The sequence below is a fragment of the Miscanthus floridulus genome, chromosome 12 (genome assembly GCF_019320115.1).
Source record: "Miscanthus floridulus cultivar M001 chromosome 12, ASM1932011v1, whole genome shotgun sequence".
In the NCBI taxonomy this organism is placed as follows: domain Eukaryota; kingdom Viridiplantae; phylum Streptophyta; class Magnoliopsida; order Poales; family Poaceae; genus Miscanthus; species Miscanthus floridulus.
The window spans coordinates 74,140,081-74,155,349 of record NC_089591.1 but is presented as its reverse complement, the minus strand read 5'-3'; the positions used below and the strand labels follow the sequence as shown (position 1 = coordinate 74,155,349).

General features: G+C 43.8%; 2 protein-coding genes across 17 annotated transcripts; one reads left to right on the top strand and one right to left on the bottom strand.

Moving 5' to 3' along the window:
* Positions 1 to 1,552: 1,552 nt before the first annotated feature.
* LOC136497575 (disease resistance protein RGA2-like) lies at positions 1,553 to 12,277 on the bottom strand. Of its 15 annotated transcripts, none has more exons than XM_066493416.1 (11): positions 10,804 to 11,086; positions 10,024 to 10,646; positions 5,440 to 9,930; positions 5,168 to 5,297; positions 4,434 to 4,581; positions 4,190 to 4,316; positions 3,607 to 3,717; positions 3,397 to 3,515; positions 2,678 to 2,737; positions 2,105 to 2,590; positions 1,553 to 1,993 (listed from the first exon to the last, which is right to left on the bottom strand). In XM_066493416.1, exons 2-3 carry the CDS (start codon positions 10,595 to 10,597, stop codon positions 5,450 to 5,452), a joined length of 5,055 nt encoding a protein of 1,684 aa, XP_066349513.1. In that variant the 5' UTR covers positions 10,598 to 10,646; positions 10,804 to 11,086; the 3' UTR covers positions 1,553 to 1,993; positions 2,105 to 2,590; positions 2,678 to 2,737; positions 3,397 to 3,515; positions 3,607 to 3,717; positions 4,190 to 4,316; positions 4,434 to 4,581; positions 5,168 to 5,297; positions 5,440 to 5,449. The 15 variants fall into 15 exon arrangements, with proteins under 15 accessions (XP_066349513.1, XP_066349516.1, XP_066349510.1 ...); XM_066493419.1 differs by having other exon boundaries at positions 3,654 to 3,717; XM_066493413.1 differs by lacking the exon at positions 10,804 to 11,086 and adding an exon at positions 12,141 to 12,277 and having other exon boundaries at positions 3,397 to 3,717.
* On the top strand, positions 11,545 to 14,624 carry LOC136497583 (chloroplastic lipocalin-like). 2 transcript variants are annotated; one of them, XM_066493438.1, is made up of 5 exons: positions 11,545 to 11,779; positions 12,192 to 12,333; positions 12,698 to 12,943; positions 13,200 to 13,490; positions 13,815 to 14,624. In XM_066493438.1, exons 1-5 carry the CDS (start codon positions 11,715 to 11,717, stop codon positions 14,091 to 14,093), a joined length of 1,023 nt encoding a protein of 340 aa, XP_066349535.1. In that variant the 5' UTR covers positions 11,545 to 11,714; the 3' UTR covers positions 14,094 to 14,624. The 2 variants fall into 2 exon arrangements, with proteins under 2 accessions (XP_066349535.1, XP_066349536.1); XM_066493439.1 differs by lacking the exons at positions 11,545 to 11,779; positions 12,192 to 12,333 and adding an exon at positions 12,360 to 12,633 and having other exon boundaries at positions 12,711 to 12,943.
* Positions 14,625 to 15,269: the final 645 nt, after the last annotated feature.

The window sequence follows — 15,269 nt, the reverse complement described above, 5'->3', positions numbered from 1 at the left end:
GGCTTAGGTATACACAATCTAGACCTACAAAACAAATGCTTGCTGAGTAAGTGGCTTTTTAAACTTTTGAATGAAGATGGCATGTGGCAAGAATTGTTGAGGAATAAATATATAAAAGACAAGACTCTAGGGGGATGCACTAAAAAGCCAACAGATTTTCATTTTTTGAAAGGTCTGATAAATGTTAAAGATTCTTTCATGAGCTTTGGTTCATTCAAAGTGAAAGACGGGTCACAGACTCGTTTTTGGATGGACACTTAGTTGGGAAATCAGCCATTGAAGGATAGATTTCCTTCGTTGTTCAATATTGTGAGAAGAAAACAAGATTCGGTGTCAACAGTAATTGCTTCAGTTCCACTAAACGTTTCCTTCTGTCGCAACCTGGTGGGTACGAACCTAAGGGACTGGCATAGAATTGTTGTCTCGTTACAAGATGTGAATTTACAGGGGGAAAGGGATGCTTTTGTTTGGGGACTATATTCGTCAGGCAGATATTCTATAAAATCTATTATGCTGCGTTAATCAACACTGGGGTCAAAGTGTCACAAGATTTATGGTAGATTAAAATACCTACAAGAATAAAAATATTTTTGTGGTACCTAAAAAGAGGTGTGGTCCTTACCAAAGATAACCAGCCTGTTCGGCAGGCTGGGCTTGTTCGTTGCTGGTTCGTGGAGAAGTACTGCTGGCTGGTTCGTGTGAGAGAAAAATACTGTTCTGGTTGGAAATTTATGATCTAAAGCACCAGCCGAACAAGCTGAACCTCGCCCGACGTAACTGGAATGGTGACACAAGGTGTAGCTTTTGTCACTCTCCAGAATCTATTCATCACCTTTTTTTCGAATGCTTTTATGCCAAATTCCTGTGGCGCGCTGTACACTTAGTGTTTGGGATATCACCTCCCCTCAGCATACATGATTTATTTGTTAATTGGTCTAAAGTTGGTGGTACTATTCATAATTCATTGTTACTAACAGCAGCATCGGCTTTATGTTGGACAATTTGGATAACAAGAAATGAAGTGGTTTTTGACAAATGTAGACCGAAATTTTTTTTGCAGGTACTCTTCAGAGGAACCCATTGGCTGCGGCAATGGGCAAGACTGCAGCGACGTGATGATCTACGAGACCAGCTGACATCTGTTGGGCGGCTTTTAGAGACATCAGCCTTGCATTTCTTTAGTTCCAATAGGTGGTTCTCAAATAGATTTATCGGTCCTTCTTAGTCAAGACTTTACTTCACGCATTGTGTTTCTAAAGTCTGGCTGTAAACTCGTGAACTGTGTAAGTTGTGTGCTCACCGTTGGGTCGAACCTTGTAATAATTGGCCTGATTCTACCTCATGGTATGAAGCCGGATATAAACTATCATTTATTAAAAAAAAGTGTACATCAACTTTCTTTTTGCGTCGTGGGCACGCTGTGTCCGGGCCCAATGACCAATAATAATGTCGCAGCGCAATCGACGTATACACCGTGTGTCTCTGTCACCGGATTCGCGATGTCACACACAGGCAGCATGTGTTCCATGCTCGGGCTGATCGGGCGGATATATATCACAAAAGCTTAGATGGGGACTGCTGTCCTATGCTTTGTTGATGAGAACGAATAGTCTGTCTCATCTCAGATACATGAACTAGTCTTGCATAGTTGCCAAAATACAATCGGCCGGAGACATATCAGTGCACAACCATTAAACTACCAAGTTCGACTGAAAAATTATCCAAGCTAGCAACATTAGCTGTCTAAAGGAAAAGTCGAATGACGCGATTCATCTCAAATGGCAATAGATCCATCCCTTCACTGCTACAACTACAATAGTGCGCTCTCTGAGTTTCCCTGACGACGCTTCAGCTTAGTTTCCCCCTGCCATCCTTATGGCAAGAACCTGACAGATGCAAGAAGCCTTGCCTAGCTTCAAGCCAAATGATGATGTCCCGAAGCGATACCTTCTGAAGATGATGGTAATCTTGGCACAACTTTGGGGCATAGTGCCTGCAGAAAGGTCCGAGGGAAAAGGTTGACCAATATTTCTACTAGAAAAAATGGCATTTACAAATGTCAACTGGCATCACAAATGAGCCTGAGCAGACGTGTAACACTCACCTCATAAGCAATCCAGGATGAGTGCTTAAAAAGAGTGAGCACCACCGGATGCATGCAGCTACTCTGTTGGAGTAGATGAGTGTAATGTGAAGGAGCTCTTGGTTCACAGCTGCTTGATCTGCCAATCAACAAGCAGACCATAGAGAACGAGAATGACCCAGTAGGAACATCTGAAGTTGTTCCAGTGAATAGAACAGTAGGTGTAGTAGTAGTTTCATGTTGACTACTGAAGTGCCAGAAACCTCCTTGAATCAGCCAAATCTTCATGCCAACACTGCTGCCATGCAATGTTTGATTAGAAAATTAGACGAACATTAGGAGACTTTTCACATTAGCTGCCTATATCATTTGTAACTGAATCTTGAAGATCGACAAAAGTGAAACTAGGCAAGCTTGCACTTGTGCACTTGAGCAGCACTAGGCAAGCTTGCACTTGTGCACTTGAGCAGGATAGCTTGTGGTCTAGCAGAAGAACAAGTTGTGCTCCTGTGACATGGAAAGCATAACAAGTAAAACCATAATTCACGGTAAAAAGAAAACATAACTATGGTACCTAACTATCTGTAATGCTACCTAAGGTGATTGAGAATGGCGCTTGTAAATCTTCTTATTTATCTTTTCCATCAATGTTCACTGCATGAAGAAAGAAAAGAAGAAATCTGTGAAGGAAATTTCCATTACATTATAATAAGTGAAATAAAGTATAAGGAAACAAGTTATTATAGCATAATAATGAGAATTTAAATTACTCGTGCACTAGAGAATTACAGTCAGTTCAAAATATTACATGCCAATTAACAGAGTATCAGTTTATTCTATGCAAATTCAAATCATGTCAGATATATGCATCTCCTAATCTCCTTTATAATCTAAAATAGAGAGTCCAAAGGTAGAATTTCATTTTTCACCAGGATAGCCAAATTTACTAGAGGGAACAAATTACACACAATTACAAAATACTGAAGTGATGCATGCTATTATCATGGACAGTTCAGAGCAGCATGGTAATTTACTAAGCAACATGACTTAACTGATATCTGCATCATTTGAGATGGCCTGACATGAAAACATTTATAATTCAATTGTGTCTCAACATTTTGAACTGATTTAACATGTTTCCAGAATACCAAACACTGCACATTTCTGCCAGTACCTTCCTCATTACATCTTGTGGCAAAAATATCAATAAAGATTTAAGTGTTCACCACTTCATCAAAGTAAACATTTCAGAGTAATTCATAACAAAAAAAAGAAGGAACTAAAGCAAAATTTAGTATACTCGAGGTACTTACCAGATTCGTTTTTTCATATGAAGGTCCCATGAGCTCAACAAGCTGAACTTTGAGGTGTTTTTAGTTTAATACAGAACATCCATGTGCAAGGATGTAGGCAAGAGTCCAGAACATCAGGTCTGTTGACAGCATGCTTAGGAAATAATATGCAACATGTAATTAAAAACTTAATACTTGAGGACTTAGCAGACAAAGGTGCATGTACTTAACAATAATCATTTTTGGCTGTTGCAGTAGCAGAATATTGCCTTCATTACCACAACTTTTGCCTACATATGCGTTCCGTGGCCACATTGGGGTTCAACCTTCAGAGGATATACTCTACACAAGTGATGTAAATAATAAGTTACGAAGCCACTAAACACTTATGGTTATATCACAAGATACCCATATTTGAACATGTGCAGTTGATCAACATAGATGTTACTTTCTGATCTTTAGTTGGCTGATCAGGACAATACAATGCATTCCTAGTTAGCAATCTGCTACCAGGACACAATGCATATGTATCCTTGTTATTATTGCTGTAGATTTATAGAAGTATTGAAACAATGATTTTCTTTAAAACGGATGGAAGAACATTCGGTTTTTCCATAAGAAAAAAACTCAGTTCAACATCTTCAGTCAGTGCTCGCAAAAAACAAATATCTTCTTATGCTACGTCATTTCTAAAGCCTCAAACGTGGGCACACAACAATCTTAATTCTGAATAGCCAAAATATCACAAACAATTCCAACCTCACTATTTTTCCCCATGGGTAACATTAAAAACTAGCAAATATAGTATAATTACCTTTGACACAAGGATTTTCTAACAACAGGAATACACACTCAATCCCCTAAGGTGCAACAATGTGTTTCAGAAAGATTCAACAAGATTATACGATGTACAGCTCAAGGACTTGATGAACCCTTGTGAACTGCAGGTTAAAATATGTAGGGTTCGTGTCAAGGAGCACTTGTATAACATAGACACATAATATCTGTAAAAATGGCTTAACGTTCATGTGATTAGGAAAAAAACAAAGAGCAATTACCTTGCACTACTATAATCTGATCTCAGAGTTGTTCTATTATATATAATAGTTAGGATGATCCAATGAAGATGATCTACAAAACGTAGTGGCAGTATGATAGTATTTGAGGTTAGCACCATTCACTTGTTATGTAGTCAGAATAGAAATCCTGCAGATACTGAGAAAGTGAGAATACATACGAACATGAAGTTCATTAAACCCCAATAGTTACGCTAACTTGAAATACAACAAAGCAAACAGTAAATTATTGTGATTATACAACAAATCAGCTCAATATTGTGCAATGAAATTAGGACATCAGAGTTCAGAAGTAACAAGTACTCTCGTAGTTAAAAAGAAAACATAAGGATGCAAAAGGCAAGTAGTCAAACAAGGTTCTACAATCTAAGAAGCACTATTCTTGTAAACTAGCAAAATCGAGAATAAACAAATAAACTAACAAGTACTTATTTCTGTAGCAGTGCCCCCAAGACAACTTGAAATTAAATGGAGCATATTTTGCAAGCTGCGAGGCATTCTAAAACAGCTAACTCACACTTCAGTATTCTGTGAGTGAGAAAAATCTCTCTATTGATAGTTTTCTCAAGTACAATACAGATGTTTCGAACTATATGATGATTATAAACAAAAGGCATCCAAATAACAAAAGCAACAGGCAGTAGATTATCAAAATGTGGATCAAACTTGTAAATGTTGTATGGGACTGAAGGGTATTTTGCATATAGGATACTAACCATTTTCATGTACAGGGTGTTAGGCTCATCCTGAGATGTTGACATGTTGTTAATGCTTGACAACTCAGAATCATGTGTAGATACAGTGAGAATCCGGAGGTTAGAAGAATGTACAATTTGAGAAAGAGCCCTGCACAGTAGGTGAAAACAAGTGGGTTATTTTGAAGGAAACCATGATTGCAGTCAAATAAATAAAAGGAGAACGACTGACTTTTATGGGATTAACGAATGAAAGCAAAATTGGTGGGTAGGAAGTTCCACCTCTTTGTTACCTTGGCTGAGTCAGGCGTAGACAACTGGAATGATTCCAATCAACTTGCGGCACTGCCTTCTTAGCTCCTCGTTTTTGCTATACCGGACATCCAATTCTCGGAGTGGACTTGGTAGGTCATTCGCCTTGGGCAGCGATCGAATGGCTGGGCAGCTATTGATCTCTAATTTTTGCAGTGAACTTGGGAGGCAGTCCTTGGGGAGAGACTGGATGGCTGGACAATGGCTTATATTCAACTCTTGTAGTGAACTTGGGAGGCAGTTCTTGGGCAGAGACCGGATGGCTAGACAGCTGACTATCTCCAACTTTTGCAGTGAAATTGGGAGGCCATCCTTGGGCAGCGACCGGATGGCCGCACAATTCCAGATGTTTAATCTCTTGAGGTTGCGTAGTCCTTGAAGCCCTGCAGGGAGGCCCTGCAGCTTGTCGCACCCCCAAAATGTGATCTCCTCGAGAGAGGTGAGGAGCTGAAGGGCGTCCTCTTGCTCCTTTGTGAAGCGATCCACCTCTTTGTCCCAACAAAATCTCAAATCGGTGAGCGAGGGAGAGAGCAAGGTACAGATGGGCGTGGCAAGGACGCCCGCGACGTCATCCGTCCAAAGCTCCCGCAGTTTGGAGGAAGAGGATGGGAACTCTTGTTCATGGGGCAGCGGGGGCTCGGGACCAGCGAAGAAATTGGGGGTTCCGCGGATTCTTAATTCGGTGAGGCAACCTTGGGCGAGGAGATGCCGCAGTCCCTCGACTCTTGAATCCCCACATCCCAATATGATTAAATCTGTGAGAGAGGCGAGGTTTGAGAGAGGCAACGGCGTGGCCGTGCCCACCGCGCCTTCAAGAGAGAGGTGTTCCAGGGAGGGTGGGAAGGGGAAACACGAAGAAGAGGAGGATGACGAATAGGAGGAGAGGAACCTGGGGCAATCAATGATCTCCAACGATCGGAGGGAGCGCAAACCTTGGAGCCCTCTTCCTGTACTAGTTCGTCCTGCTTCTTTGTTGTACTTGTAGTCGGCTGGACCGGAGCATGAGCAGAGGTTCAGCTCTGGGCTGTTGTATATCCACAACTTCTGTAGTTGGGAAGGCAAGAGCAGCAGCCCTTCTGCTGATGATGCGTCTATTTCCTCCTCTCCTCTTGTGCCTTCCTGCTGCTCGATTTCTACATCGTCGTCTACTTTATTATCTGAAGATACCAGCGCAGGTGTTTCTGTTGCCTGCTTCTCCACTACAGCTAGCCCTGTAATCTTCTCACATGACCACATGTTCAGTTCAGAGAGGTTGGGGAAATAAGTCAGTAGCTGTGTCAACTCCTTCGCACTAGCATCCCACTGACTAATGTCTATGCATTCAGCTGGAGAATGATATTCGGCATGCCTCACACCTTCTACCAACGGAAAGACACTACTTGAAGCTCCGTATAACCCGAGGCTCTTTAGGGATGATAGCATTTGGAAGTGATGCAGTGGGAGAGGAGGGCATGTGTCCATCTCCAACTTTTTTAGTTCAGTTAGATTATCAAAGGCCAACATATTCCATAACTCACTAACCAGAGCACCCTTCATCTTAATTTCCAAGGAATATTCAGATTTGTAATCCTCTTCACAAACAAGTTTCTTAAGGCCTGAACCAACTCCTTTTATCCTAACCGGGCATGGAGCTGTAGTCCAAGGAACAGGAGGAAAGGACAACAATTTTGGACAGTCTTCAATGTTGAGCTCCCATAGTCTAGGAAACCAATTTATCTTTGCCTCTTTCTGTTGCTGACAGCAAGCATAATGTGAAAATGACAATTCCGTTAGTTCACGGCAATCCCTAATGGCAAGCACCTCCAATTGAGCAAACAGATGACAAGGTGCCTTGACAATCCAGCTTCTTAAACTTGGTAGCATAACTAGTTCCAGTCTCTTCAAATTTTGAAACTTATCATGGCAGATATTATTATTCGAAATTTCTTCACACGGCTCATTAACTAGAGAGAACTCTCCAATAGGTGGAAATATATTCCAAGCTACACCATCTAGATGAAGCGATTCCAATTTTTTGACAGAGAGGTTCTCACCTAGCCATTGCGGGCATTTAGTACCTCCATGGCCTCTAATGCAAAGGCCTTTAAGAGCACTAGGTGGTATAAGAATCTCCAATACATTTTCTTCATGTATGGTATCTTTCTTAGGTCGATTGGCATCCCATTCTAGTGTAAGCTTGTGCAAATGTTTTATTTGTATCAATCTTGCCTCATGCACATCCTCCATTGCTCGTATCCTTTCAAGACTACTAATGGAAAGTGAACCTCCAAGTTCTGACAATTGACCAAGCTGACTTAGTTCAAAACCCTTAGTCTCTCCAACTTCAAACCACCTTAACTCTTGCAATAATTTTAGTTTTCCCACCTCAACTATGTTAGAGTGAAGTTGAAGCTTATCCTGTGGCACCAAAAAGTGTCGCAACTTTGGAAGGTTGCTCATATGTCTTGTGAAAGTGAAACCACAGTGACCTTTGAATTCCTGCATATCTATGACCTCTAAATGATAAAGTCTAGTCAGAGCACTAAGATTAAAGTCTCTGTCTTCTGTGTCATCTTCTGTGCCATCAGTCGATTTGATCCTTAGGTAACGAAGATGAATATGCTTTGGAAGCTTGTTCAACATGTCCTTCATAGCATATGACGATGCTCCAAATAAATAAATAGCACGAAGGGCTCTAGCTTTCTCAAATAAATCACAAAAAGTATTGGCAAAGCTTCCACTGTGTTCCCCAAACACCATCAAAGTACGGAGGTTTTCAACATTCAATCTTTTATCAAGTACACTCAAGTCATCTTTATAATACTTGAAAGTATTTATGTCCTCGACGTCCTTGTTATCTACCATGATAGACAGGTGACGTACATCTTGGCGAATCTGTATTGACTTAACATTGGAACTACATATGCTGAGACATTCAAATGACGAAATATTCACTGCCAAATTATGTAGTAGGTCATGGACAACATAATAAGGAGAACCATCCTTTCTTTCATTCTTTTTTAAAAACCCATGATTAACCAAGTCATTTATATAGTTCAAGCCAACATCTTCAATTCTTCTGGTCAGGTCGCATGGTTGTACAATATCTAGTCCTATCCACAAGTGAACTAACTCTTTACTGTCAAATTCATAGTCTTCAGGAAACAAACCACAATAGTAAAAGCACTGTTGCAGATGGAAAGGAAGATAATCATAGCTAAGCTTTAATGCTGGCATAATGTCATCATCATTGGTTTGAAGTTCCCATTCTTTGCTTTCTAGAACTTTAGTCCAGTGTTCCAAAGTAAGTTGGCTTCTTAGTAATCTTCCAACGGTTTTTGCTGCAAGAGGAAACCCTTTCAATTTGCTCACTATATTTTCCCCAACCTCACGTAAGTCCGTGTGACCTTCCCATGGCTGCTGACCACCAAATATGCAAGCTTCAAAAAAATGCATGAAATCTTCACCCTCTAAGCGCTCCATTTCTATTACTGGACAGTGAACTGTCTTGATAACCATTTTTGCCACCTCACGAATCCGAGTGGTCACAATTACCATACTACCTTTTCCTCCCCCTCTTCTAAATGGAGCTAACAATTTTTTCCATTCATCCTCATGGCATGCCCACATATCATCTAGTACAAGCAAAAACCGCTTAGCTTTCAATCTTTGTTCGATTAGCTCTTCGACACTGCTGTTTTCTTTTTCATTAACAACTTTAGGAACTTTTTTCACGGCTTCTTGAGCCAACCTACCAGCATTAAAATTGAGGGAGACACATATCCAAATTGCGACCTCAAAAGGGTTGTTCTTCAGTTCTTCATATACGTGCTGTGTAAAAGTTGTCTTCCCAATTCCTCCAGGACCAACAATCGGAAGCACAACTAGTTCATTATCAGCAGAAGAGTTACCATGGGCAATGTCAAGTATTATTTTCTTTTGTTGCTCCCTCCCATATAATTGAGGTTCCGTAGTTTCGGGGGTGGTTATAGGCCGTTTCTTAGCAATGTCTTTTTCAGTGATACGGTTTGTACCCATGAATTCTAGGTTCAGAATGTTGGAGACCTTAGCACATATAGGCTTGAGATGGTCTATGATGTCCTTCATCTTTGTAGAGATGTTCACCCTGTTAAACTTCAGTTCTGGTGGTAGTGCAGTGTTTTTTCCCTTTTGTACCTTGGACGTCCAGCAGAGAAATCTCCTTTGATCCTCTGGCATGTTTGTTTTCTCCAACATGCCAGGGTGAGTATTATCGTCGCTGTCAGATGGAAAAGAGCAGCATGGAAAGCATTTACCAACGACTTGGGCAGCGCTGCGAGCAGTAGAAGTGACTTTGAGCAGGCATACACATCCACCGCCAACCTTCTTTTTGCACTGGTTGCTGGGTGCTGGTGGTGACGAGCTCGTCTCACGCTTGCGGCACAAGCAAACGCCCGAGAAGCATCGTTGCACCTTAGGAGGCAAGACAGCACCCAAGAATTGCCGTCCATTTCCTGTCATGTTATGATCCTCGGACAAGTCAGAGCATGCACCAACAGATGGTAATATAAAAAAGCAGCATGGGAGGGAGAAGAGAAGACGCTTACTGATGCCACATGCTGGTGCAGCCTCCTGGCCATCATCCTGGTTGGTAGGAGATGGCGGTAAGGAGCTGACCGTCTGCCGGCCGCCACATGAGCAGACGCTAGCAGAGAGACATCCTTGTTTCGCGTTTTTATCTTGCTGAGCGGGATCACCGGCAAGGATCACGTCACCAGCAGAGCCGCCGGAGCAGAGGTTGAGCTTAGCAGCGACAGCTCTCGCGGTGTGTCGAGCGTTGAGGGCGAGGCCGTGGACGCAACCCCCGGCGTGCACATCGGCGGCATGGTAGGTGCCGTCGAGCTCGTCCTGGATGCGGAAGTACTCCAGCTCATCCAGCACGTCGTCGGCGTCGTACGCCAGCTGACGCAGCTTGCTCAGCAGCTCCTTGAGCGAAGGGCTGCGGATCTCCCTGCCCCGCGTGTTCTCGAGCATGGCCTGCGCGTACAGCAGCTCCACCTTGAGGGCGTCGACGTTGGGGCCGAGCCCTTCGCTGGCCGCCCACGCCTCCAGCAAGCCGCCCGTGACGGGGGCCAGCGCTTTGCCCACCGCCCAGCTCGCGGCGCTGACGGCGAGCTCCATGCTCGCGCGTACTACGTTACACTGGTTACAGGCAACTCAAACTTGGACGCTGCACACACGCAGAAAGAGGAAATAAATCGCTTAGGAATAAGAAATGCCATCGTAACACCAAAGAAAAAAATATATACTGGGTAACTGGGGTCACCAGACCAGAGTAAAGAAAATGGAAGTAGAGAAACATAAATAAGGACATGAGAAGTACTCACCCAAATCCAACCCAACCCAACCCAAGGGAAATGAGCAGAAGTTGATCGCCGGTGCTGTTATGCCAACACAAAATCCCTGTTTGCTGTTGTTGCCGCTGCCAAGAAGCAAATCCGGGAGCGGGGACGGCGAGAGCGAGCGCTGACGCAGCGGTGGAGAAATCGAGATGGCGAGGAGATGTTCAGGGAGAGAGGGGAGCGTGGAGATGGCAGAGTTGTAAAGATGTGAGCAATGGCCCATCGCCAGCGCCAGTTCTGATAGTTTAGTGGTATCGAGGTCGAGGCATCGAGATATGGAGTATCAAATGGAAAAAGAGGCATCGAGATATGGAGTATCAAATGGAAACGAACGGCATCACAGCTGAGCGCGGCGACATCAGGCATGTGCATGTGACAGACGCAGCTAATCTCCCTCAGCTGCTTACTCTACTCCTCAGCTAATCTCCCACATGCATGTGAATGTGCATGTGAATGGCAGACAGGCAGAGGTGCAAGAACAAGAAGACAGCAACTGGGTTGCCGTTGGCAGCGAGCGGGAACAGGAAGCAGGCTTTTACGTAACAATCCGGCCTGCACTTATGAGATTCGGCCCAGGCCCAATCAAGGACAGAGATGTCAAGAACTCGCGTTCCGAGATCTTCCCGTTCCAATCCGAGAGTCGGCAGACGTGGGGACCTCCCATTGGATGGCGCTGGATGCCCTTCACCTTCACTCCCGTCCCAGATTCATCATCGGCCTGCAGGCTGCAGCAGAGGCAGAGCAGCTCCCCTTTCATCTCCGAGCTGCCAACTGCCATACCACACCATGGACAGCAAAACTCCACTGCATAATCCGCTGCGAAGAAACCTTAAGTGATCGATCTCGTTGTCCTGACTCCTGAAATTTGGAGGCGACCGAGGCCACGGGAGAGCGCCATGGTTCTCGTGGTGCTGGGCTGCACTCCTGCATCGTCGCGCCCAGACTGCTCTCCAGCTTCCAGGTACTGGCCCAGGAACAGAGTGCCGGCGTTATGGTTAGTTTTCCTTGGTGATGCTTGTCGACTGGGTCAGGTTGAGGAGGGTGGTTGTTGTTGACAATGGGGAGGGGACTGACGGCAAGGTTTGAGATGCTATTAGAATCTCAAGCGTGTTTGGGTGTTCCTGAATATAGATGCTAAATGAAATCCCCACTTTACTAATGATCCAGCTACGGTGACTACCACTCTGGCAGTTAGCTCGCGAAAGCAATGTTGTGTGTGATTTATCATTGCCTTCCTTGGCCACTTGGCCTGGATGCGATGCAGATGAGTTCATCCAGATTATATTACGACAAGAAGCATGAAAAGTTGCAGTAAAACTTACTGGTTTTCTGAATGCCATTCCACACTGAGTCTGTTGGTTTCGGCTTGGCAGGAGAAGATGTAGCACCAACGGACAGAAAATGGTCAGATGCTCTCTGAATGAGGAAACACAGCAGAACAAACATGGGCTAGTATCCAAGCAGTTAATCTCATGCCTTGCTGCTTCGCTTGTGTTCGTCTCTCCACCTAGTCAGGTACCTATTTACATGTTCCAGCATCTTATTAGATCCACTTGTACCATATCCGATACAAACACAAAAGCTTAGAGACCACAAAGAGGATTCTTTTCGCATTACGTTTGTAGCTGCTTAGTGTATGCACATACGTGTCACCAAAGAGCTAAGGTTTAGAGACCACATACAGATCAATTTTGTTCATCAAAAGAAACATAAGGAAAGAGCAAAGGTGCACCAGAGTAGCCACATGATTCATTCAATCAAGTAAGCAAAAAGTAGCTGACTTCAGTGCACACTACATGCATGGAAATAATGGGAGTAAGATTACCAGTTAAAATTAGTATTCATTCCACAATGTCGATGAACTCTTCTTGTTGACCAGGCTATTCCTGCAGAAACCTTTGCCCGTCCAGGCTTGTGCCAGATCACAACAGTGGCAGCCATTGACAGTGCTTCAGTTCCTCTGAAGTTTGACAACCCTTCAGATGACGGCAGCACAGGGATGATGATGAGGGGTATGACCGCCAAGAACTTCGATCCAGTTCGCTACTCTGGTAGATGGTTTGAGGTAGCCTCGTTCAAACGTGGATTTGCTGGTCAGGGACAAGAAGACTGTCATTGTACTCAGGTATTGCAATGCCTGAAACATCAAACAGATTGGAGAGGATGTCTGAAGCCGGAAATTTCTCCATTATCTAAAAAAACATCTCTGTCTGTGCATGATGGTGCTGCAATAATATATCATAATAATCAGTCATGATAAACTAGCACTTGACATCTTAATAACAAAATTGTTTGAGATAGGGATGGTATTTCCAATTTTCCATACACTTTGCATGATATAGTCTGTAAATGAATGTTGTACAATTTTTTTGGAACTGCAGGGAGTGTATTCTTTTGATGAGAAGGCACGCTCAATCCAGGTGGATACATTCTGTGTCCACGGTGGACCTGACGGATACATCACTGGTATTCGAGGGAGGGTGCAATGCCTCTCTGAAGAGGACATGGCAAGCGCTGAGACAGATCTCGAGAGGCAGGAGATGATCCGTGGGAAATGCTTTCTCCGGTTCCCCACACTGCCATTCATACCCAAGGAACCCTATGATGTCCTTGCAACAGACTATGACAATTATGCAATTGTGTCTGGAGCTAAGGATACAAGCTTTATTCAGGTGAGGAGCTGAACTCTGAACTGCTCAATGTTCTTTATTTTGTGGTTTTAACCAGGCTAGTCCTGGGGAAAAAAGATCTTACCATCAAATTGTCCTAAGAACTGATAATATAATCAATGAAGTAGGCCTAGTTTATTTGTTTTACCTAAAAAAAACTTTATTTGTTTTATGCATAACTGAACATTGAAAAGTGTGTGCTGTTGAATGATAATAATATTAAGCAAGTACAGAAAGTATACCTTTATAATGGTAAACACATCTCATCTGATGCACTCGTAATCTGAAACACCATAAGCACTATAACATCTTTTGGCCATTGATCAGATATACTCAAGAACACCCAACCCTGGGCCAGAATTCATTGAGAAGTACAAGTCCTATGTTGCTAACTTCGGCTATGACCCAAGCAAGATCAAGGACACCCCTCAAGACTGCGAGTACATGTCCTCAGACCAGATTGCCTTGATGATGTCGATGCCCGGGATGAACGAGGCCCTGACGAATCAGTTCCCAGATCTCAAGCTAAAGGCACCAGTCTCACTTGACCCATTCACAAGCGTGTTTGATACCCTGAAGAAGTTGCTTGAACTGTACTTCAAGTAAAACCAGTGTAGCATTGTTCAGTAACCAATTGTTCACTTCTCCACTCAGAGCTGCAATGGAATGAAGTTCAGTTTGTTCTGACATTTGCTAATCTGAATTTTTCTCTGTGCTTTATCAGAAGAACATCTAACATTCTGCCAAAAACCATGATGATACTGAACTATTTGAATATCCAGTAACCTTGGTCAAGTGTGTGAGCTAGAAAATTAGAACTCACCATCAGAAAATCAACTTCCTCTGCTGCCTCACTTGCATGTGCACCGATATTCAATGTCTCTTTGCCTTGGTAAGCAGAGGGCAGGTGCAGCAATGTGAATATCACGGGCCATGGCAGTGGCTTTTAGAGTTCCAATAAGAGTTGAGAGGATAATAGCTGAAACCAAAGGAGGAAAAGAAAGCCGATAAATGTATAAGATTAAGATTTGTATCAGTTAGTTCTTTAAGTACATTGTTTTTTTTCTACTATACGAGAACGGAATATATAAGATTAAGATATGTTCTTAGTTACTGAGTTTGTTCTTTTCTGTTCTTTATACGCCATTGCAAACGTTTGTCCCGGATATGCCATCACAAAATCACTTATTCCATGGCACCTACTTACCAAACTTTACCCTTTGTTCCATTTTAAATGCCTTGTTAGGTTTTTTCTGCCAAAGACCTTTGGTGATGACCGACCTTCAGTCGAACATACAGAACAGAGAACACCATGTTCATGGCGGCAATAGAAGAAGGGTTGGGAACCTCGTGTGGGCAACAGATCGAATGAGCAGGTCGAGAGGAATCTAACGATGGCGATTTTATGGACGGAGAGGCCCTGGCAAGCCCGGCGATCGGCATGAGCACACCTTGCCTATTACCTGCTCGACGAAATGCCCAAAAGGATGGGCACGCGCCATGCATCGCCTGCCGCTCGCCATCACCGTGCCACCCGCAGCCGGTGCTTGAAGCCAGCACCAGAACGCGGCCTCGTGCACCGCTCGCCGTCAAACGGCTTGTCAGCGCCGCTGCCTTCCCGCCCGCGTGTCGTCACGCCCGGCGGCCCGAGCGAGCAGCACATCTGCCCTCAATCCGCCGGCTGAAGCTGAACCACGCGTGCCCACGCTACTCCTGGTCCTGGAGTCGGCACACCACCACACGGCACACGCGCAGCCCGAGCCTCCCTCCACCATGGGCACC